This window comes from Oryza glaberrima, chromosome 6 (genome assembly GCF_000147395.1).
Source record: "Oryza glaberrima chromosome 6, OglaRS2, whole genome shotgun sequence".
In the NCBI taxonomy this organism is placed as follows: Eukaryota; Viridiplantae; Streptophyta; class Magnoliopsida; order Poales; family Poaceae; genus Oryza; species Oryza glaberrima.
Window position 1 is genome coordinate 10418728 of NC_068331.1, and position 25292 is coordinate 10444019.

Here is a 25292-nt window from a genome sequence, read left to right on the forward strand (position 1 = left end):
GTATCTATAATTGTAACTTTTAAGAATTATATATAAACATTCGTCTAAAAGAACTTTATGTCAGAAGCATACCCACATATGCATATACACTAATACACATTATGACTATCACCAAGATTCAAATGTGAATATGATATGTTTGCTCACATAATTGTTTATACAATCATGTACACTTACAGAAAAGTAGCAATGACAGAGGACAATGGATCTTACATGATGTGGGCTAGGTTAGAAAAAACAGCAATCATTAGGGGATTTGGGACAACATTTTCTCATAGATATCTTCGTCATGAACTAATTGAATCTTTTCTCATCTATAGCACTGCAGTACAGAGAACAATTTAGTGCTTTAGCTCAATAAAAACAACAGAACATCACATAATGTACTTACAACAGATTAGTAGATGAGTGGTACCTCCTTTGCATAATGGCACAGAATTTTGAAGTATCCCCTACAGAATACAGGGCATGTTTGGATGTCATCCATATATTGCTACACAATGAATATATGGCAGGTAGGACAAATACTCGTCTAAGAAACTGTGTTGAAATATCTCCGTGGCTTTGGAGAAGGGGCAAACATAATATTTCATGAATTAAAAGAAGTAATAAAATCATATTTTGAAGTCAGCATATAATGAAAACTATACAAGTGTATTTGTAAAGCAAAAATTCAATCTGGAAGGATGGGTCATTAGAAAATTCCAAAACAGTGCAGCGCTGCAAAAAAAAAGAAAGAAAGTAGGAATAATGCTTGTCAAGAAAAAATTACACCCCAGTGTGGCAGTGTGCCCTATTGGAACATATGACATGTCTCATCTAAAATTGTTTGAAGTGCATGTCACTTCGTCACACACCAATAAATTGAAACAATACTTTATGATCAAAGCAGAAAAGAGAATAACACAGTATAGCTAGAGATACTAAGGATTGGATTCTTTGGAATAGCACATATGTACAGTTAATCGGTATGGACTACACAGATCAACAGAGGATGGTACTATGCAGGTTAGAACTTAGAAGTATCTGTGGCTTTAATTCTCTCGAGCAACCATGGTTTCAGTGTTACTGAAACACCCTGCAAACAATGCTAACCTATGAAATCAATGTTCCATTACATATTAAATAATAGTAGCAGATATAGAAATGGGTATAGCACAAGAAAAATGTTAGCTTGTTATACATAGGACCTGAACTGATTTTAAAATGTAGTAATTAGGGTCTAGTAAAGTTCTTAAAAATACTGAAATCCTCAATCAAGCCAAATAAATATTTGTTTGCTAGATGTACAATATAATTTGTGATTACTGCCTTGACTTATAGACCCAATATTGACCCAATGTAGAGGTTACAATATGATTCGTAGAATAATGGAGCTTACACCATATAGGAGGCTAAAAGACTTGCGCCATGAAATCAAATCATTACCTTAATATCAGCACAATCATCTGTCTATATTGAGCCCTAAAGACCCTGAGGTTTATCTCATAGAAAATTAACTGCAGGATCCAAATATAAGGGTAATATGCCCAGATTGTCAGGCTTACAGAGAATTTCTGATGATGTATGCATCACAATGGCCAATATAAGATTGTCGACAAAGAATATCATCAATGCAAATGTGTGTATTGCCATTCTGCGTACAGAATTAGTGCACGACGAATTAACAAATAAAATATGATTTGTTGGACAGGAAGGAAATTGAGGCAAAACCTTCTGATAGCATAAACAAGATATGCTATCATGGACTAAACCTAAATAATCTGATAAGAAATATGAAGACCACATATATCACCCAAAGAAGACAATAAGAAAACATCCAACCTAAAAACAGAAGCATAGAAAGGTGGCAGCAAGAAAACTTACTGACATGCTCACTATATTACCAGTATTGTACAATGAAGGAATACAGACATTACTTCAGAATTCACTCATTAACATGTTATGGGCAGAACTCAGCACATTCAGTCAATTTGTTAGGCTTTATTAGATAAGGTTGTTAGGAGGTTTGTTAGGAGCCGACTCTATTTAAGGAGAGGCACCGCAGTCATTTGGAATGAATCAAGAAAGAAGTTAACCTATCTCTTGTCTCCCCTCCTCTTCTGTTCGTCCTCACCCAAGCTCCGGGGCAGCGAGGCTGCAGGCCTCGCCCTCCCATCGAGCACCCCAATTCATCTACCCACATAACATCCTAGTAGCTGCTAGGTGGAGATACTGTACGCAATTTCCATCCGGGCCAATAGATGTTTCAGCTTTCAAGTGGACATGTGGCACGTTAATTACTGCTGCACACGCACGCACGAGGAAGTGCTACGAAGTTACGAAAGGTATCTTATACCACTTACACAGGCAACACAAGGGAATCGGGAATAAAGATGCAGGTGAAACGAGATGCATGTCTCGGTCAGGATAGGCACAGGGAGGTCTTCTGTTTGGCCAGTTGCTGGTTCAGCTTGCCGACGAGCTGCCCGTTGGTGTACAGGTACTCCTGGAAAGACATCCGGAGGCTCCGGAGCACAGCCGCTTCGCTGCTGTTGGAGGTCGCGTTGAGCAGTGTGCAGAAGAGGTTTTTCCACAGCTCCACGTTCCAGTACCTGTAAAGGACAAAATGGCAGCAAACAGCTCCTGTTACATGTGTTGGCAACTTTTTGTGATAAGTTGACAAGCATGATCGCAGCACCTAAACACCTTGCGGTGATCCTAAAGTCGCCAACCACCTCAATCTAGCAAAAGCTAAACCAAGATGGGTTTTGATAACTAAACCGGCTAGCGGAGCCGATTCTAGATAACTACCCGTTTCGTGGGCAAAACGGAAGGTTTTCAGGACAAACCTACAAAGAGTAGTCGCACTCTCGCAGCGGCGGTGGACGATTTACAGCGCAAATCGACAAAGATGGACAAACTAAAAGAAAACTAAAAGCAATAAGAAAAACAATTCGATTGATTGATTGTAGATTGATTTTTTACAATGAACCGGCCATGTCCTTATATAGGGGTTGGTCTTACCCTTTACAGGCCCTCCTCCACGTCCAACTCGGGATAGAATCCAAAGGAAACCTGAAACATGCCTTCCCGAGTAAGGAAACTTCAAGACCCGACGAAACAGTCCTGGACTCGGACTCTGCCGGTCAGACCGGCCCACTGTCGGCGGCCTGACTGGCCTATACACGGCGGTCTGACCGGCCCTAATAGAGCCCTCATAGAGGAAAACCGGCAGTCTTCCAAACTTTGACAATTTTCCCTATTTTATCCCTAGGTGCCAAATTTGGGTGTAAACACATGCCCCCCTGCCTTTTTGATGAACAACGTGAATCTAAAAGCATAGAACATGTTTTTGGTCTTAGGGCGATAATCCAATTACTGGCCATAGCACCTCCTAAGCATCTTGCCAAATGCTCGGGAAGTATTTCTTCAAGTATTTCCCGTTGATTGCTCGCTGAAAACGCTCTCCTTGAAGTGTCTCCAAAAAATATGCGTTCCCTCGAACAATGCCGCATACTCGATAAGAACCCTCCCAACTAGGAGACCACTTACCGACCACTTACCGAACTCCCTGGATCGAGTAGCCAAAGGCAAAATTGTCTACCAAACCATATCTCCAACTTGAAACAACTTTACTTTCACCCTTTTGTTGTACGCCTTGGCCACCCTCTTCTTCTCTTTCTCTATCTCTTCCAAAGTCTTCAAACGCTTGTCGATGACTTCATCAAGATTGCCTCCCATCAACGTCTTATAATCTTCACTTGACAAATCATCTTGCTTGATATACCGAAGAGAGCCAAGATTCACCTCAACCGGCAAAACGGCTTCTTGACCATAAACCAACTCAAAATGAGTGACTTTAGTGGCACCATATTTAGATATCCTATGCGCCCACAATGCTTCAGAAAGCACCTCATGCCACTTCTTTGGGTGTTCCTCAATCTTCTTTTCGACTAGCTTCAACAACGTCTTATTACTCGACTCGGCTTGTTCATTAGCCTGAGCGTAGTAAGGAGAAGAACTCAACAATTTGATATCATAAGATTCGGCAAAACTCTTCACTTCCTTAGACATGAAAGAAGCTCCTTGATCCGTAGTTAATGTTTGCGGAATACCGAATCTATGGATAATATGCTTCAAAATAAAGTCAATTACCTCCGTATGAGTCATATTCTTGAGCGGCACGGCTTCGACCCACTTGGTGAAGTAATCCGTTGCAACTAGCACGAACCTATGCCCCTTTGATGACAAAGGATATATTTGACCAATGAAATCCAAAGCCCAACCTTGGAACCGCCATGGTTTGATAATAGGGTTCAACGCGGCAGTGGGCGCCAATTGAACATTGTCGAACCGTTGACAAGCTTCGCATCCCCTATAATATTTGAAACAATCTTCAATCATCCTCTACCAATAGAACCCGCTCTCTAAGCAACCAATTCATCTTATGGGCCGATTGATGAGTTCCACAAATTCCTTCATGCACCTCTTCCATAGCCACTTTTGATTGATCATTATCTAAGCACTTCAATAGAACTCCATCCATATTACGGCGATATAAATCTTCATCAAACAATGTATATTTGAACGCTTGCCGCCGAATCTTCCGATCAACCTTAAGTGTAGGAACTTTCAAATATCTAATCAAAGGAATTCTCCAATCTTCTTCTGTTTCCTGGGCACAAATGTCCGAATTTACAATTAATTCGGCCTTTGAATCAATTGTGGCGTGCCCCCCAGCCTTCTGTCCATAATCGGTCAGACCGGCCATGCAAGGCCGGTCAGACCGCCCGGGGTGGCCGGTCAGACCGCCCCTGGTAGCCGGTCAGACCGGCCGTGCAACGCCGGTCAGATCGGCCGTGCAACACTGGTTAGACCGCCCCTGGTCTGCGATTTTGCCAATTTCGCTCAGATTTAAAATCAAGCATCGGCTCTTCTAATATCAAAAATATTCCCCTCTTCACATTGTAGCCAGATGCTTGTTGTGCTAAATCATTTGCCCTAGAATTATCATGTCTAGCAATATGTCTAATAGAAAAATACAGTCCCTCAAACTCACACTCATGCACACAGCTCACACATCAGAGGCGGAAGAAGATGAGAGAACAGAGAGCACAAACACTTGGTGCTGCTGAACTAATTTGAGCTGCAGCTGCTCTACTACTTTATAGAAGCAAATGTCAACTATCTAGTACAGGCATACTTGAGTACTGCTATACCAACTACACTACCCACTAACATCTAACTATACATTTCCCTTCCTTGCCCCTTTTTAGGTAAAACCTTGGGCACACACAGTGTATGGGAAAAAGGGCATCCCAGATGTTCAACTTGACAAGATTGACTATTCATTCATTCCAGATGTAAGTATAAGTGTTTCCAGCTTCCTTCTTGCATGCAGCAAACTCCTCGTTCAATTCATCTACACATGTAGCACTACAACAAGCAAATCCCAACAACAAATGTAAAAAATCTCAAATTTGGGGGAAAAAAGTGTTTCTAGGGTTACCCTCCGATCTACAAATTCAACCGATTAAAACGAAAAAAAGGGGGGGAATGGAGGAGTCTACCTTTCTCTTTGATTTCCACAAAAAATCCCACGAAAAAAGAGTTCAAATTAAGTGGATCTGAGGTGGAGAGGTGAGGGGCAGAGAGAGAGGGAGAAGAACTCGGGCTCGGCTCGGCTAGAAGTGCTAGCGCAAATAGCTGATGGGAGGAGAAAGGAGGTGGGGCCCACGAGGGTTAAGCGGCCCCCAGGAGGGGTGCGCCAATACCGCTGGCGCTGTGGTCTGAGGGCCGGCGCCAGAGTGGCTAGCGCTCCCATCCGCCCAGTCAACACTACCACAACAGCCCTAGTGCCACGGTAGCACGGTGAGGGCGCCAGGGTGGCTGGCGTTGCCATGTTGGAGGACGGCGCCAGCCTCTCTCGCGCACCAAAAAGGGCCGTTCCTGGATTAAGTTTTTCCAGGGATCTATTTGTAAAATAAGTTTTTAAAAAGGACCAAAATGTAAAAAATTCAGAGGGATTTGTAACTAAATTTTATTATATCATCAATATAAATGGCCTTTTTTATAAATAAAAAAGGGTATATTCCTTCCTCTATTTTTTTTCAAGGAGCATTATGTATTCGTTGTGACTAACAGAGCATTGATCATGAAGGAGCCAAACAACAAAAATGATTATAGTTTTGGTAAAAGACCGACAAGCAAGAAATTATAGTTTATACCTAATTCAGTGACTTTGTTTCTTAAAACATTCTGAGGCGAAGTTAATGGCACCTTTCCATGATAGACCTTGTTGCTCTGATGATAGCCCTGTCAAGGATTTGGGCAACCGTCCAAGATGAGAGCTAAGCTAAACACTAGCGAATCATATAGAGTAAATGCAACTTACAGCGAACTTCTTCAGGTCAACATTAATGTTCTCCAATAAATTATTCATAGTAGACTCAGACCATGGATCCAGCAAAATAGGTTCTTTCTTTTGTATTTTGGATGGTTTCGGCTAGCAGACAGTAACCAAAAAAAGATGGGAGTTAGTATGGTGAATTATGCACAAAGAAGAATAACATTAAGCGACTATAATATGCTTGCTGGCTACAATAATGGCCAGTAATGACAAGTAATAGAAACAAAAAAAAAGTATTAGCATAGATTACTTACTTCACAAGCTTAATGGGGTTATATAGATATTGTTCTTCAAAAACATATAGAAATTGCATGTCTCATGTTTCTTTATCTAGTAATGATCAGTCCACTCAAGCAGGGGCAGGGGCGTAGCTTTCAATGGCACATCATGTGGCTTCAGCCCGATATTTCATTTTATTCTTTGCTTTTGCAATTTGCTTGATTTTTCTCTATTTATTTATGAATTAAACCGTATAAGAAGATTGTTTGGTATGGTACTGTTATGCTGATAGCCCCCTATATTTATGTTCTGACTTCACCACTATGCTAAAGCTGTGCAGATGCACTCCCAATTCTAATATATTTCCGAGACAAACTCAAAATGGAACACATGCACCACAAGAATCAGTGGAAAGTACATCCTGAAATTCATTCCCAACTATGATTAAACTAAATAAAATATATCTCTAAACATATAACAAAAAGCCACTCTAAAAAACTAGAATCATGCTATTTTTGTAAAAATAGAGTTGTAGGAATGACAGAACAGAAACTCTTTCCATGAAAAATAAACCATCCTGTATTTAGTTGAAATAGATGTTACAGATGTACGAGCTAGTAAAGATCGGCAAGTACAAAGTAGATATCATTGTGATTAGCCCCAAATAAATATTCAGTTCACAACAGGCAAGCATGCAAATAAATGAATAAATTATGTAAATTAGACTTGGTAAAAGAATGTATCACAGTTCACCAGCACAGAAATGTGAAGACAATTATCCTATTGCTTGCCAACCTTTTTTGGAAAAGCAAATGCTCCACAACAGAAAAATTATCATGTAAGAAACAATATCAAAGCAGTTCTTACTGCCGCAAGTCTGTCAGCCTTGTGACCAACTGACCATATATAAAATATTACAAATCTACAACACAGCCACAATCTCCTGATTACTAAAATGCAATTGAATACGCAATATGTGAATCATTTGACAAATATTCAAGGACTCGACAAATGTCCATTCCACCACACAGTTATCATACCTGGGCATCGGCATCAGCTTCTTCTACAATCTTCTCCAAGTGTTTTAAAAATATTGTATGCGTCTTCTTCAAATGATCAAGTGGCTCGGCTTTTCTGGTACCACAGAAATGGTTTGCGATCACATCAACATGGCAAATTTGACATCAGGTTATTGCTGCCCAAAAAGTTCACTTCAACAAAAACATAATTCAGTGTCATACTAACCTGGAAATACCAAGTTCATACACCTTACAAGCCTCCAGCACTTCCCCCTTACTGAAGGAAACAGTGCATATGCATCGTAGAGCAGTGCATGCTCTAAAAACATTCTTTTTCTCCTCCAACTGCCTATACACCTTATCAAAATCACCTATTGCATCCGCCTAACATAGAACGAAGTGTGGGGGGGGGGGGGGGGATGAGCAAAAGGGGATAGAAAAATGGATAAGGTAAGAATTGAAACTTCAAAGCCAATCAATTACACAGAGGATCCAGATCTTGAGGAGTCGGGGGTCTGTGGAGTACTGGTAATCGTCACCATACTTATCAATGCATTCCATTACACAAATCTTGAGCCAATCAAGGGCTGCTGCTTCAAATTTTGGGCCTCTCCTGAGCTCATCCATAGCCTTGTTGATAGACCTGAATACCAAGTCAGAAACTGGCATAAGCAAATGCATACACCAGGACTGGCCCTGACCAGGACAAACAAATCACACTGATACATAGATAAATTATGCATGAATACCAGCATGTGCATGAAAGATTAGATTTACCTTACAAAATAGATATGATAGTACCAGGAACAACATAAAAATAAGTTATATATGCAAAGTTTAGACCAAAATATCGGAAAGCAAAACATTAGTACAGGAGGAGCAAATAAAGTGGGCACATTACATTACTCGACAGTTCAAGAACTGATAAGGGAATAAGAGAAACTTCTCCACATAAACAAGGTAATCCTTCACAAGAAAAATCAGCCTAGCTGCACAAAACAAATCAGCTCCAGAACTAAATCCTTCCCCAAGTCCCAGCACTGGACATTACTCACAATGTCTCCTCAATATGCACTTCTATCGTTGCCAGACACTCAAACAGTGGTGGTCATATCGTTTAATTCTTTTTCTTTTCTTTTTTTTTTTTTGGGGAACATACGCCCCCATTCTCACATTTCCGTTCGTCCAAGTTCAACTGCACACAGGCGAAGTGTCAAAATCAAAATTACACGCCCAATTAACTACATAACTCAGAGGAAGGGACAGAATCCCAGTACGATTCCGACGCGCGCATAGCTTCAGGCGAAACCAAGCACTATTCCACACAGCTACGGCGGAATCCCACGCTGGTACACCCCTAAATAGGACCTAAATCGAAGGAGCAGGTGCAGATATGGATACTGATTTGGCAATTACCTGAAGGTAGGGGAGGATGGGATCGAGGGGAGGGGGTGGCACCTCCCTCCGAACCCTAGGCGATGGCCTCCGGAGCGGGCTGGAGGCGGCAGCGGCGGCTGCCTCCGGCACCACCAACGGCGATCGTTCGAGCAGAACCATCTACCGCGGACGCAGGAAGAAACCCTCGGATTCTTGCGGCGATCGCCGGCGGCGAGCTCTCCGCTCCCGTGTGGGGGTGGCGGATGCGTGCTCTGTGTGGAGAGAGAGAGAGAGAGAGAGAGAGAGAGAGAGACGGGAGAGTGGAGCGGAAGAGAGGAATAATTTGAACGGCGACGGTACACGGCGGCGGCGGTGGCGGAGGCGACGGGGACGGCGCGAGGGGGAGGCGGAGGGTTTAGGGGGGTTAGTGGATGTTATTTTGCGAAAAAAAAAAACCCTCCTCTTCCACATTTTACAACGCACTCCCTGTGCACGATTTTTCTTTTCAAATACTCCATCCATTCCAAAATATAAGGGTGTGTTTATTCATGGTCAAGCGTGGATGGGATATGGCGGTCCATATTTTGTTGGATATGACGATCCAGTTTTTTGTTTGGTTGGATGGATATGGCGATTCAATTTCTTGTTTGGTTGGAGGAATGAAGGTGGTTTTGGTGATCCAATTTTTTGTTTGGTTGGAAGGAGTAGGGTGGATGAGCAGGTGTGGTCACCTCTCACTTAGAGAGGGTGAGTATACCCCCATCAAATTCATATATACTACAAATAACAAATTCCCTAACAAATCACAAATTCATATATATATATATATATATACACACACACACTACAAATCCACATAGAGAAAAAAATAAAAAAGAAAAAGGACAAAAAGAAAAAAATAAGCCCTCGCATCCTGCCGCCGCCGAGCTCGCATCTCGCCGTCGCCTTCTCTTCCGCGCAGGCAGGTTGCCGCCGCCACCGCGTTCATCTCACGCCGCTGCCTACCTCGCCTCCCGCTGCCGCGGCTCTCGCATCTTGCGCTGCCGCCGCGTTCACATCTCGCGCCGCCGTCGACCTCGCCTCCCGCCGTCAGTGCCGCGTTCATCTCACGCCGCCGCCGACCTCCCTTCCCGCCCCACGGCGTTCGCATTACGCGCCGCCGCCGCTGACCTTGCCGACCTCTCCTCTACGTCAACCGTCGATTCACTCGCGTGGCCGCTGGTAATGCTCGGTGAGGGGCTGAAGCGACCCGTCGCCCTGCTCGCCCGGGCGCCCGGGCGGCTGCATCCGGGCAAATCGCCCGGACCCCCCCCCCCCCCACCCAGCATCTAACAGGAATATTCTTCTTGGGGTCGTCGTATCCCACTTCCGCCCATCAACCAAACGGCCACAAAAAATGGGCCGCCATCTCCTATCCACCCAAATCCTCCCATCCAAACACACCCTAAGTCACAACTACCCTTAACCCAAAGACCAAGAAACAATTATTATCATCTTCTAGTTTGGATCACCCTAATAAATATAATGCATGCATCCAATAGAATTAGAGATCTTAAGGGTGGAGGATTTTAAAAAGTAATAATTTAATGGAGAATATGTCATAATTAATTGTATGCATGCATGTATGCTTTATATTATGGAACATCTAAAAATAGTAGTTGTGCCTTAAGGCAGTCCCAACCCATAACACTAGGCATGGTTTCCATAAACTCCACGTCATCAAGAAACTAGTACTAGACACTACTCTTCCAATGCAAACACACTATTCCATACTTTAATTTAATGCTACTTATCTCACATGATGTCTTGGATATTGTGTAGAAACCATGTCTCATGCAAGACATGGTTTCCTTTTCTTTCCTCATTTATTCACTTGCCACATTATTTTTTGTCATATGTGGCAACTTATTTAATGCTATGGACACCATTCTAGTCATTGGGTTGGGAATGCGCTTATATCATGGAATGGAGGGAGTACTATTTGTTCGTGAGGGGTCTACTTATATCATGGAATAGAGGGAGTCCTATTTGTTCGTGAGGGGTCTATATCTAATTATAAACAATATAAGGACTTTTTCGAAACATTTACACCTCGCGTACTACAAACAGTGTTCCGACGTGCCACGCGCGAGCGCTCGGCCTTTCTGCGCACCTAGGCTTAAAAAAAATTGTCACGTGAATTAGCTCTTATTTTTATAATTACTCAAACATCCGATGTGATATGTGCTAAAGTTTAGTCTCCGGATCTAATCACCACCTTAATATTCTCCAATACTACGGAAGAAAATTGGCAATTTTTGCTACAGCCTACACAACGTCGTGACTTTGTGATTTTAGCTATAGGATACCACGCGAAGCCACTTTGGGGAAGACACTCTCAGAAATTAAATATTTGCCACGGGACATCGCACCCAATAAAATGATATTTTTCGATTGAAGAGGAGAGAGAAATCACGTGTGTTTGGAGAGAAAATTAATTTTTCGTCTCTCTGCCCAGGGAAATAAAATAAAATAAAATATGCGGGCGTGCCAGTGTACTAAGTACAAAAAATAAAATAGACGAAGGAAAGTGCATTTTATTATAATTCTTAAGAATTACAAAAATACAAAATCCTTGAACAAATACGCACCACAGCCCATCGACATGGTGGATCTAACTTGGCGATTGTGCTCTCCTGGTTCCCGGGGTCTCGGAAAACACCCGGTTAAATACTCTCGCGAGTTAAACTCATGAGACACCTCTGATTAAGGTACGATGGTCGTCATCGTTGGTCTTGGCTTCATGTTCTCCCATGTATGATGTTGATGTAAAGATAGCAATCTTAAAGGCCACATCGGTGGAGGTAAAGATTGTGCTTGTAGTGGAGACAAACATGCCATTGGCGACGGTAGCCACCAAAACAACGTCGGCGGGTGTATGGATGAAGCTTGTTGCGGTGGCACCAAACTTGAGATCATCATTGGCAGATGCACGACGACGTCATTTACAAATACTCATCAGAAGTCTGGGGACACCGGCAGTGGTATGTGTGTATGAATGCTGTCAGTGAGGTGACGAGCTTGAAGAAGACGACGCCGACGATAGTGATGAGCTTTAGGTCGTCACCGGTGTTGACGGGGATACACGTAGACCAGATAAATAAGGTATTGGGGTACGTTGGTACGAGGATTTACACGATACGACATCAAAACAAACAGAAGACAAGAGTTATACTGGTTCAGACCCCTCGTGAGATAATAGCTCTAATCCAGTTTATATAAGATTGATATAGAAAATCACAAAGTACAATGAGAACAGATGAATCCGATGATACCGACAAGATCCTTGTCAAGATTGATCGACGAGATCTCCCAACGGCTTCGGCTTGAGTCCTTCGGCTTCGTAAACTTTAGTTGGTGTGTTGGCGTTATGATTCAATGATCTGAGCACCTCAGGAGGTGTGCCCTTCATACCATAAGTTACCTTAGTCTCCAAGTAGAACTCGGAGACAACGAACCCCGCATGATATAGAATAATCCATATCCTCTCCGAGTAGGACTCTGATAATCTTCAGCCCGTGAGGATATTTTCCATAATATCTTGTGTGTTTCCTTATCGCATACGGAAACATATCGTAGGATATGAGGTATGCTAATCCGATATATTCGGTAAATCGTAGGATATAAGGTATGCCTTATCCATAACTCTGACAGTAGCCCCGACTTCAATTTAAATGAACTTACGTTGGCATCCACAACTTCTCTGCCAACGTAAAAAGTGTGCTTCCTTCGTTTCAAAATAGACCAACCTATCATATAATAGAATATTAATACAACAAATCAAATCTAGATAGCCACAATAAGACCATCAACTTATTCAAATATGATTTGATTCCTTTTCCTTGAAATTTCAAGGGTGTTTAGAACCTGTTTCTACCTCGATCTCTCTCTTATCCCCCAAATTTCAAAGCATCTCCAACAGACTCTCCAATAGACTCTCCAAGTTAAAATTTAGCCATTTTAGCAAAAAAAAAAAATCTCACTCCAACAGCCTCTCTACTAGAAGGGCTAAGCCAAATGACTGGCCAAACTCCTCCCTCAATGGCCAATTTTGGCGCCCAAATTGCCTTGCCATTCGTGGGCCCCACGTTGGAGATGCTTTTCTCTCGCCCCGTACTACCTGCTCTGCTCGAGCCGGCTGCAGCTACCGCCGGCAACGGCTGCGACGAATGGGGACGGAGCCCAAGCGACAGAGGATGGCGGCGACAGGCCCGAGTGGCGGCGACAAGCCCGAATGGCGGCGACGAACCCGAGTGGCGGCGGCGGTAGCGGATGATGGCGGTGGATGGGGACGGAGCCCGAGCGGCGGTGGATGGCGGCGACGAGCCCAAGTCCCTCTGCCTATCACCGCCGCGCCCTTTCTCCCTCCGCTCGTGCCTGCCGCTGCCATGGGGAAGGAGGAGCGTTGTCGCTCGCTCGCATCCTCCGCCCGAGCTCGCCGTCGATGGCTCGCCCGCGCTCAAGATCGATGACAATGGGACGCCGGCATTGCACCTCCCCGAGGAGAGGATTCCGGCGTCGCTCCTCCCCGCCTCCCAACGCCGACGCCGCCCCTCAGCCTCCCCGCACCGCCGCCCAGCCGCCATCCGCTGCCTCCCCTCTCAGCCTCCCCGCGCCGCCGCTCCTCTAAGCCTCCCCGCGCCGCCACACAGCCACCGTCGGCCATCCGCTGCCGCCATCCGCCCCCATCCCTAGCAATCCGACGCCGTTGCCCATCTATTGCTGCCATGCCACGGGGAGGTGGGAAAAGAAAAGAAATGAAAGGGAGAAGAGTGCCAAGACACTGGCAGGTGGGGCCCAAGTAAAAATGGAGAGTGTGGAATGGACAATCTATTGGATAGTGTAGGAGATATGGAGAGGAGTCTTTTTGGCAAGTTAGCCAAATGGATGAATAGAAAGGCAAAAATAGCCATGCTGTTGGAGATGCTCTTTCTCCAAGTGATATGCGGCACCAAGCTGACACATCTGATGGCATCTAGCAAAGGATCCAGCCAGAGCTTTTCAGAGAGCTTTACAGCAAATCAGATGTCCAGGATTGTCTGGCCCCAACAAGATTCTGCTTTCAGAGACGGAAAAGAACCAATACCATCTGTACAATGTAAAAGGTCAAATCAACCACAAAAAGAATATTACTTGTAACAAAAAGGACCGCATATTCAAGCATATGCTTAGTACAAATAATAGCATTAAGCCAGTCTGAAGTTTTCGAATATTTGAGCATAGTGAAACAAAAAAGTTGGTGGCCGGTTACATGGGTTCCAATGTCATCAACTTGAGATAATAAAGAAAACTTTACATCTACCAGTTTATTCTGATCTGGTATTTACACATGCAGAGTTGCAGAATAAACTCCGGATTACAGCAGATTTTACATAACAATAAATAGAGCAGCAGAAGATTTCACAACTACATCCATCCTTGTCTTGCTAATAGTCCAATCTGGAAGCATACCACCAAAAACACCACAGCAAGGGTAGGTGGATGCTCTGGTTAGTAGAAAGGAGATAAAAATGCAAGTGAAGTTTGTTCAGCTGTATCAAGATTAATTCACAAAAGGTGGGCAGCGACTCAAATCGCTCCTCCCGAAAGCAACAGAAAGATGCAAATTCCCTCCACTGTACAGAAGAAAAAGGAGGGGGTAGCATCTGAAAAATTTCCCAAATTCAAATCTTTTTGTCCTTTTTGTCCCCTTGATTGCTCTGTTTTTTTTGTTGTTTTTAGAGGCAGACCTGCCACATTGTTTGTAGTATGAGTGCCTTCCTGCCAGCCACAACAAGCATTGGTTGATGCTTGCTAACCTAACACTCGGATAATGTTTTGTTGTGTTCAGTAGCTCCTCGTTTCACAGAGTGGATCGTAGTCATATGCTTCACCAGCCTTAACAAACCGGCCCTTGACTCTTTTTCTCACATCTGCCCTAGCCTTGCGAGATGCATACCTGATTTTCTTGTCAAATCTGTCAAGAGAAGCATGAGAAAAGATAATCAGCTAGCTGTCAAAAAGGAGGCAATTGGTATGCTAGAAACATAGCATGCTAGCATCAGTGGACTGACATATTAGAAGAGAAGGCAAGAAACAAGAAGTTATTAGCTCTCTGAATGAAAAGGTAGCAATAAGTTATCTTCAAGCAGAAAATCTTCAGCATGTTTTTATGTGATGCAGTTACCTACCAAAAACATTTTTGGTGTAAGTAAAAAGATACAGAGTTAAGGTAATTTTACTTCTACCTACTGTAAAACTAGGGTAACAAAAACTGATGTTTCCAAAAACTCAAAATTTAACTTCCATGAAAACTACTTCCATGTGTCTTCTTTCATGAAATTCAACGATACAAGCACTCTTTACCAAATGTGTAAAGTAGTGGTTGTGCCGAAAAGTTTACAAGCTACAATTTCTCTTTGAGTTCTTTTGCAGCCACAAATTTATTATAGAATTCTTACGTGGTTATACAGCATAAATGTTTAAGCAAATGAGTAGCGAAATTAGTAAGAAATGCACTTACTTTCTTCTCTTCTTCTTCTCCTTGTATCGTGTGATAGCATCGTCTCTGGTAGCTCCAGCAAATGACCCCTCAGGGCCAGGAGGATGCCAAGGAGGCTCACCCATAAGGAGCACTGGTGATACCCCACAATCTTGGTAATCTCCAGCACTGCTCTCACCAGTCAAACCAGAAAATGAAAGAGAGATACTGGACCTAGCTTGCCTCACAGGTATACAAAGACTGGAATCACCTTTGGCTCCTGGGATCGACATCCGTGAATCAGCAGATACTGCATTGCTGGTCACTGGCTGCATCAGCTTGGGCTGCTGAAAAGATAATAATGAATATAAATGCTGAAAGTTAACTCCAATAAGCCCCAGACAAAACTAAATACAACATGAATTTCCAAACAAATGGATTACAAATGAACTGCTGCATTTGAGAATGTATACTGATTACCATTTTCAGTCATAGTTTTGTTTGTTTCATAAACACAAAGACCAGAAACACTAATTAAGAACTTCCATCTTTTGCTTCTTGAACAGGAGAGCAGGGAAGGAACAACTGAAGGGGAGGGATCTAAGAGAAGGATGAGACCATGGACTGAAATGATAAACTTGGGAGAGACGAGAGTAATTTAATTATTAATCCAAATGCTGACTCCTCTTGTACAGAGATTTAACACCTAATAATTTATCTTTAATGAAAGATAAATTTGACTCAAACCAGGTCAAATAAATAACATATATCTGAGAAATCGAACCAAGAGAAAAGCCTGCAAGCAATAAAGATGTGCAGGGCAAGTTGAATTGGTGAAACAAAGAAGATCAGGAGTTGCGAGAAAACCTACAAATGAATGTTACTGTGGAATTGAAGCTTACTTCTTAAAAAGGAACCATTAAGAGTAAACTACAAACCTCATCAGAGTTTCCAGAAGGTATTTCCTTCGATTCAAAGTAACTGTCGATCCCAGCATCATCAAACAGTTGCTCTGTTTGAATATGGGAGGTGCCAAATAGTTCCTCATAATTTTCGAAACTAAGATCAACATCGTCCACACAGAAATCTTCATATATACTGTCTTTGCTGAACATATCTTGGTCTGCCGTATAGGGCACCTGCATAAGGAGACCATAAACACAGATTAGTGACAAATTAATTTTGAAGAAGCATGGAGCATGCACACGTGTGGATTAAGAGGGAAAGCATGTCCTGGGTGAAGCCTTGTGTGTGCATAGGGTGCTTACACGCACACACGGTGTGAATGTATGTGGAAGAATGTGTTTGTGTGTGTGTGTGTGTGTGTGTGTGTGTCTTATGCTCTCTAAAAAAGAAACATGGTGTAGTGGAAGATTGAAGTAAAACGGCCTTAAAATTTGCAAATGCTGTACAGAGAAAGTGATTTGAAGAAAGACGAAAGTAAATTCTCTCTGTATAGAATCTTTAAAGTTCTCCACACAAATAACCTGTCATGGGAATCTATGGTCCAGTAAGATAAATTAGAATACGAGATAGACTAAAATGTGAAATGCTACATCATCCAAATAATACAAAGCAGTGTTCTTAACATTTTCCAAAGAAATTGTGAAGGAATAATTTTAAAAGATTACTTGTACCAAATTTTAATGTTGTGAGAATATGCATTTGTAGATCTGCATGAGGTCACAGAACACTTGGAAGACAAGACTTGACATAAGAACATAAGCACCATAGTTATCCACCTGTCTAAACCTCTCGATAGTCCTATAACTATTTCTGTAATATAGACATTTTCTATACTCCATATTCTGTTATTACCCTGTTTCATCTATTCATATCTGCTGAGTGGATCCAGATTGTAGTCCATACACATCATAATGTTCATATCTCATTGCACATGCATGTATACAGTTTCAGCAACTTCTGCTAGCCTATTGAACCTCCATGCACCATCCACTACCCCGATAAGCTTATGCTTATGCACAATTAACAGTTTTTTTTTGGTATAGACATTTAACTGAACTCACTTGCAATATCCATTCAAAACGGAGTACACAGAAAAAATCCATGACATATGGTAAAGTAATCATTGACAAGCTTATGCTTATGCATCATTAACAGTTAGATTATTTCTTTTTCTTGTATAGAAATTTAAGTGAACTCACTTACAATATGCATTCAAAATAGAGTACACACAGAAAAAGAAAATCATGGCATATATGGTAGAGTAAACAAATGATAATGGCCAACTGTAGGGAGGAAAACAGTCGATTATCTTACATCCATGGGATATGGGTAGTATATGCAGCGGCAGAGGTGAATTGAGGCGAATTAGTAAATCTATGTATGGAGGAATGTGTGAAAGCCTTATAGCACCTTAGCTGATGTCGAATCCACGGATCCAGCCATCTGATCAGTAGCAAGTGGAAGAAGGTTCACGCCAGCTTCAGATGAGGAGCCTATCAAAGACTTTGGCTTGCCAGCAGTGCCAAGATCACTCATAAGGGTTGCACTAGCAATATCTAACAAACTGCTGTCCCCTGCAGCATTGTCTTGATTACTGACACCACTGTCGCTGATGCTCATCATGCTTATCCCTTGCTCGCAATTCGGCTCAGGAGCTACATTAGGAATATCCGAAACAAATGTCCAGATTTTTGAAAGTTCTGAAGATGATGGGCACCCTGAGTAGCAGTTTATGGTCTGCCTCTTATGACCAGCAGCTGAAGACCCAGCACTATGCCCATTCCAATCACAATTTTGGCAAAGCGAGGCATTTTCAACAAGGCAGCGGACCATGGCAGGCTGTGAAGCACATCTATCACACAGAAGTGTCCTTGTATGGCGCCGAGAAAGAGCATTAGCTGAATGCACATTACGGTCACACGATAAGCACAAGGATGCTGCATCTGATCGGCAATAAACCATAGACCTCTGCTCCCCGCAGAAATCACAAAGAGCGCCCATGATATTAGCTATGGGCAAACTTTAGGTATGTGCCACACTCTTTTTTCACAAACTTTCTGGATCGATCAGATTTACATAAACCTGTACAGTATCAACAAACAGTTATTAGAAAAACATTAGTACCAGCACATAAAAAAATATTCCCACATACTATTGGAAAACCGTAGAGTATTCATAAATGAATATTCATACATTTATGGGCATCCACCTACATGAGAACATAGATTTTATATTTTTTACTGTTTCAGTTGCTATGACCTAGGACCCTAGGTAGCCATCCTTTTCAGTTTTCATTCAAACCAAGAGAAATGTTCAAAACAGGTAGCAACAAGTATGTTCCACTCAGCGTCGTCTTGCATCAGCTATCAATAATATAATCTAAAGGATAATGTAGATATATTTCCTAATTAGGACATATTACCGCCATCTACTTTAGGTTTCAACGGACTCATTAATCTGTGGACTCCGCCCCCATTTGCCAACCGAAGCATAAAAAATCGAAATCCCACTACAAAAGTATCAGCAACTAGTCTTTGGAATCTCCTGCTCTTGGCACATATTATATAATTCCAGCACCTCACTCATTGCTTCTAGCATATATTCCCATTCCCATAGGTACTAAGTTTCCAAGGGAAAAAGAGAGATGTAGAAAATTATCACAAGAACCAAAATAACTACATTACGAGTCAACGACAATTATCGGTTTCATTATGAAAATAGTATATTTTATCACAATTTCTCCAAGCAACGAACGACAAGCCGCATTAGTTGAACACTCGAAATAGGGGGGAAATATATCTAACAGAAGAGGCTGAAATAACGATATAAGCAAAGAAAGACGGAGCTATCCTAGTCTTTTTTATAAAACCAAAAGAAGGGTCAATTTGCAGGATAAAATCATAGCATCAGGGGAGAAAAAAAGCCTTATAAAGGTAAACGAAAAGGTGAAGTAAAATTGCAGTCTTGAGTACTAGTACTCCAGTAAAAAGTAGGGTAAGGAAGCCTATTAAGAAATGTTTTCATGGACATGCAGGATTGGCAGAAAGAAAAATGTTTGATGACATGGCAAAATAAATGTTATTTTAGGCGGGCATAGCAAAACACACAACTTTTGCATCTAGGCAAGCTATGTCTGGATAAAGATTAAAAAAAAGGAACTAAAGATTTTAATAGCTATGGCAAGCAAGAAAAAAAAAAGCTGCACGAAAGAAAATTTTATGAAAACGATGGAATTTAAGATGTAGAAAAGATGTCCCATTAAAAAATTGTAGAATTAGTCAAAGACCGAGTTCTCTTTCATTTTAACTCCAGTTTCTTAGACCATAGTACGAAAAAAAAAAAGCAAGAACATATTGACAATATATTTCACAATAGAAAAAAGCTGAAATTTTTTTATTTAGTGACAACATACGAAGAATAAAAAAAGAAAAACAATCCTAAGATCCATAACTTTTTTTAGTTCATCGAATAAAAAAACAGTCCCACAAATTCAATTCAAAAACATGCTTCGCCCATTTGTTAAAGGGGAAAAGATTTATTTTCTGATTGAAATAAAGGGGAAAAAATAGCCAATCGTAGAACAGTCGATTACTGTTAAAAAAAACATCTTGTAAGAAACTTCAGAGCTGTCGTCACAAACTTAACCCGAAATCTCACTTACATGACCCCGGACGAAATCCAAACCAAAATTAACCCATATCAAATCCAACCACACGAACAACGCCGTAGTACACACGAAGCAGCAATCACTCAGCCAGTAAAAAATCGAAGCCAGCCAGAAACATAACAAAACCCCCCAAATCCTCCGTAAAAGGACCGATGCATGCAGAACACCCCAAAGCCAACGAATCCCAACAGAGGAAAGGGCTCCGAAGTACTCGAACTCGGTCCAAATCCAAACCAGAGCGCAAACCCCCGCGGACGCAAACACTACCAACCTCGCAGAATCCAAGCGGGAAAACCAACGCCTCAACGGAGATTGAGAGAGAGAGAGATCACGCACCGGGACGAAGGAGCGCCGCTCCTCCTCAGATCCACCCCCAGGAAACCCTAGAGGGGAAGGGAGAGAGATCAACCGATCAATCCAGAATCCTCTGGAAACAAAAAGGGCTTAGGAACCCAATAAAAAACCACTTTTCTCTCTTCCGTGTCGCGCGCGTAGAACAGCAGCAGCAGCAGCGAAGCAAACAGAGAAGAGAAGGATAAGAGGAGAGAGAGAGAGGGAACACGCAGCCTATAGCCGGAGGAGAGAGAGAGTAGTAGTAGTAGCAGCAGCGGTAGCGTGGAGTAGAGGCGGGAGGAGAGAGAGGATGAGGTGGTGGGGGCCCACCTGCCTGCGTGGGCTTGTGGTGGTGGCCCCACGCCCAAAAGCGCGCCGCGCTTTTTTGCGCTTTTCAGGCCCCGGAGGAGGAGGGGGGCAGGGCAGCACCGTCAATTCGCGTCGTGGCTGAGGATAAGGCGCGGGTGGGCCCCACCTGGACTGGAACGCCACGTGTGCAGGCCCCCCACTCCCGCCCCCGCCCTCAGGTTTGGTTGCTCCGTTTCGGCAAAGCGCTGGCCTGGCGGGCTCGGAGGAGGCTGACGAGTGGGCCGTTATACGCGTGGGTCCCACTTGTCTGTGGGTGTTGGGTAGGGTGAGGCTGGGTAGACGTGGGTTTGCTGCTGCTACTGCTGCTGGCGGCACTGCTGCGCGAAAAGTTGGAGGTGCCCCGCGACTGGCCCAATCTGACTTTTGTCCGCGCGTGCCGTGGAGTCGCTGACGGGTGGGGCCCAGAGGGAACCGACAGACAGCGACATCATCCGCGCTCTGCCTATTTTGGTAATTTTAGGTGGTGGTTGTGGATCGCCCGTTTCCGGTTGGCGTGGCCACCGCCGCACTAGCTGGCCCCGCCGACGGCATATTTCCTTCCGCCCTCAGCCTGCCACGTCCACACGTCATCTTTTCGATTATACTTTTTATCAACCAAAATTTAAATATTTTTAGCTTTATATTTAAAGTTAATTTTAAGGTACTTTTTATCAAAGTTTATTTTTAATCTTTACTTTTAAATAGCTAAAAACATGTATATAAAAATTTTTATTTACAAATTATTTTTCGTTTATAAATATGCCATTTGCTGATGAGGCTTAGTTGAACCTTGAGTGCAGTGAAGTAATCCGTTCGTTTTAAATAATTGTTTCTTATTTTATTTTATACTTTCATATGCTCTGATACAAATGTTGATTAAAAATAAATTTATTTTGAGACAATCAAAAAGGAAAAGATGAACTTATTATATAAAGAAGTAGTATTTGTGTGAATTTTAGAAACCAAAGACCAAGACGATAAAAAGATAAAATATGTAAGCCCATCTAATTGCTTTAAGCGGATTATAGATTATCTGATTTTGATGGTTTAAAGTAATAGATTAACTATATAATTCCTTTTTAGAAAATAATATAGTGAAAATAAGCATAACGTTAAGATGGGTTGGTTTGTATTGCGATCCTATCAAAAAAAATTATGGTGCCTACAAACTTTCATGGCAGAAAAGAGAAGACTTTCACCGTGTTCAGATCCAATTTTTTCTTCCGACTTTTTCCATCACATCAAATTTTCCTACTCATATAAACTTCCAACTTTTCGGTCACATCGTTTCAATTTCAACCAAATTTTCAATTTTGGCATGAACTAAAAGCAGCCTTTGTATATGGATATTGCCGAAGTTTGAGTAGAGCGTTGGTTTGATGGAGAATGTTTGTTTGTTACCCTCTCTGTGGAAAAATAACTCCATCTTTGGTACATGAATGCCATGTTCTTTTCTCCATCAAAAGTTTTAGATAAACTTTTAGATACTTGTGGCACGCTTTTCAAACGGCTAAACGGCGCGTTTCGTACGAAAACTTATATAAAAGTTGTTCTAAAATATCATATTAATCCATTTTTCAAGTGTGTAATAATTAAAACTCAATTAATCACACGTTATTACCACCTTGTTTTACATGAAACACTTAATCTTTATCTTCATCTTTGGAAGATTCAAACACCACCGAAATACCTGTAAATTTGTGTCGTGCTGATTCTTAGTCTAAGGGCTCAAAACTAATTATTTGATATGTATAAGTTTGTTAAGATATAAAAAATATCAAAACTGAAATAAACCAAACTATTATGACTCGACTTAAAGGCCCAGTTCGAATGTGTAGTTGGGCTAGAGCTATTCGTGACCAGGAAAATGGTACGGATCATTAGAGTATGATTTATTATAAATTAACTATTATAAATTTTAGAAAATAATTTATTTGAGTTACGGAAAAGAGCTCATCCTGCGTATATGTATATGGGTAGCGAAAAGAAAATTTACAATTCAAAAAGTATAAATTTGTTTGCACGGTACGTCCGAGCAATGACAATGGTTTTATTCTATATACTTTTGTAATATAACAAAATAAAACTCTCAAATAATCTTACTTTTAATCAAAGATCTGATCATCCACCTGTAATACCTGAGAAATAAAACTTTTGTGAGGGTACAACATTTCCTTGTCAATTGGGAAAAGGTTTGTTTTCGAAAGAAAAAAACAAAAGGACAATTAATATAAAGAAAAATGGATTAAAAAAATCGAGCTCACCGAATTGCAGGGACTAAAAGGAGAATTTGATGCGCAATTTAGGCACCACACATATTTATCCATTGGAGCAATGGGAAAACTGAGGCATCAAATATTGCGCTGCTACCCGCTTGAGTAGATAAGAAGTATGTAGCTGTAGCATCAGTCGATCCGATCGTGTCATGAGTTGTACTCCCTCCGTCAAAAAAAAAACAAACCCTAGTTTCCGTGTCCAATATTTGACCGTCCGTCTTATTTGAAAAAATTATGAAAAAAATTAAAAAGACAAAGTCACATATAAAATATTAATTATATTTTATCATCTAACAACAATAAAAATACAAATTATAAAAAAATTTCATATAAGACGGACAGTTAAAATTAGACACGGAAACGCAGGGTTTGTTTTTTTTTTTTGACGGAGGGAGTACGGGATGAACACATGAAAGTCTCTTTCCAGAGAGTTAAAATGGCCATCATTGTAGATGTGGACATCAAAAAGGTGTCTGGTACTTTGTTCTTTTATTTTAAGTAATGTTTTTTAAAAGCTAGTTTAATCTTTGATTACGTTAACTTTGAAAATCATTTAGGTCATGATCTCAAATGGGAAAATCTTGTGCACCGGATGTTCCTTGTGTGTCAACCCCTTCTGACGAAACACACAGAGGACGAGCAATAACATGTCGCCAAATAAAAAATCTGTTCAAAATCGAACGTCTATTGGCATTTAACAAAAAAAATTAAGCTAAAAAAACACCTCATTAGGAGTTTATTATACTCCTATATCTTAACAAATAATTTATGAATCGGTTTTGATAAATCGAAAACGGGAAAGCCGTCATTTCAAGTTTTCAAGTGAGAAAAGGGCTCTTGCTGGATTTGTTTGGTACAGTGTCCCTTCTGGAACCCCGGATCCAGCTGGGGATCATCATCAGGGCATGTACAAAGATAGAGTCAGATATGAGCTCTACGTTATCTAAAGACTAGCATCTTATAATAGTTAGAGACAATATGGTCTCTAATCATTAATGTATCAAAATATTTTTTCTTACTTTTCTTTCCTTTGTTTCACAACCATGCAAAAAAATTTGCTCTAATAAATACTAAGAGTCGACTCTGAGCTGTTGTCATGCATAACAACCATACTTCTTTCTCTTTCTTCCATGTCATTAAATTTACTTGCATGGCAATAGAGAGACCACTAATAAACACCGTTGTACATGTCCTCAAACGCGCGACACACGGGCTCTGTTTATTTCGCGAAATAAAAATTTTTAGGTGTCACATCGGATGTTTGACCAGATGTCAGAAAGGGTTTTTGGCACGAATAAAAAAAATAATTTCATAACTCGTCTGAAAACCGCGAGATGAATCTTTTGAGCCTAATTTAGCCGTCATTAGCACACGTGGGTTACTGTAGCACTTATGGCTAATCATGGACTAATTAGGCTCAAAAGATTCGTCTCGCGATTTCTCCCATAACTATGTAATTAGTTTTATTTTTATTTATATTTAATGCTCCATGTATATATTTAAAGATTTATTTATGTTTTTGAGAAAAAAAATTGGGAACTAAACAGGGCCAAGCATCACTTTCATCTGCTGCTGCTGTGTATGACTGGTGGGCCCACCAACCTCGGTAGACCATTCTTCTCTTATTGGCTCCCGCTTCCTAACCTGGTGGGCCCCGCCGGGATCTTGCTTGTCTATCTGTTTGACGAATTTATGGAGAGGGTTTGGTTTAGGTCCAAGCATCTTCCCGCTTTGGGAGAAATTGTCTCGAATTTTACCATCTTGAGAGCGATGGTTTTTAATTAGGTAGAAGTCCGCCTCAATGTGTTGCCGTATGCTGCAAATTATGACTTATCCGTAGAGTTAAGATTGAGAAGCCTTGAAAAAAATCAACCGAATATTATGTATGGATAAAAAGGTTATATCTATCTATACGTTTTACGATTTAAAACCCCATGTAAAAAATAAACTATAAAAAACCCTAAAATCAACTACAAAACTAAGATTCGAATTAAAGTTTTGCTTATAGCTAATAGGTAACTAAGGCCTTGTTTAGATCCTAAAAATTTTTAGCAAAAAACGTCACATCAAATGTTTGAACACATGCATGGAGTATTAAATGTGGGAAAAAAATTAATTGCACAGTTTGCATGTAAATTGCGAGACGAATCTTTTAAGCCTAATTACGCCATGATTTGACAATTTGATGATACAGTAA

The 25292-nt window shown here is 41.3% G+C and overlaps 2 protein-coding genes across 5 annotated transcripts; both read right to left on the reverse strand.

The window, feature by feature from the left end:
* Nucleotides 1–115: 115 nt before the first annotated feature.
* Nucleotides 116–9419, reverse strand: LOC127776690 (mitotic checkpoint serine/threonine-protein kinase BUB1-like). Its single transcript, XM_052303198.1, has 8 exons — nt 9046–9419; nt 8113–8272; nt 7856–8013; nt 7651–7744; nt 6377–6487; nt 6262–6297; nt 416–452; nt 116–322 (listed from the first exon to the last, which is right to left on the reverse strand). Exons 2-8 carry the CDS (start codon nt 8254–8256, stop codon nt 315–317), a joined length of 588 nt encoding a protein of 195 aa, XP_052159158.1. The 5' UTR covers nt 8257–8272; nt 9046–9419; the 3' UTR covers nt 116–314.
* Nucleotides 9420–14060: 4641 nt separating this feature from the next.
* On the reverse strand, nt 14061–20717 carry LOC127777623 (zinc finger protein CONSTANS-LIKE 9-like). Of its 4 annotated transcripts, none has more exons than XM_052304224.1 (6): nt 20475–20717; nt 17882–18553; nt 16444–16644; nt 15777–15849; nt 15548–15694; nt 14061–15001 (listed from the first exon to the last, which is right to left on the reverse strand). In XM_052304224.1, the coding sequence occupies exons 2-6, from the start codon at nt 18470–18472 to the stop codon at nt 14952–14954; spliced, it is 1062 nt and encodes a 353-aa protein (XP_052160184.1). In that variant the 5' UTR covers nt 18473–18553; nt 20475–20717; the 3' UTR covers nt 14061–14951. The 4 variants fall into 4 exon arrangements, with proteins under 4 accessions (XP_052160184.1, XP_052160183.1, XP_052160182.1 ...); XM_052304223.1 differs by having other exon boundaries at nt 14063–15001; nt 15777–15852; nt 20475–20716; XM_052304222.1 differs by having other exon boundaries at nt 14064–15001; nt 15548–15849; nt 20475–20715.
* Nucleotides 20718–25292: the final 4575 nt, after the last annotated feature.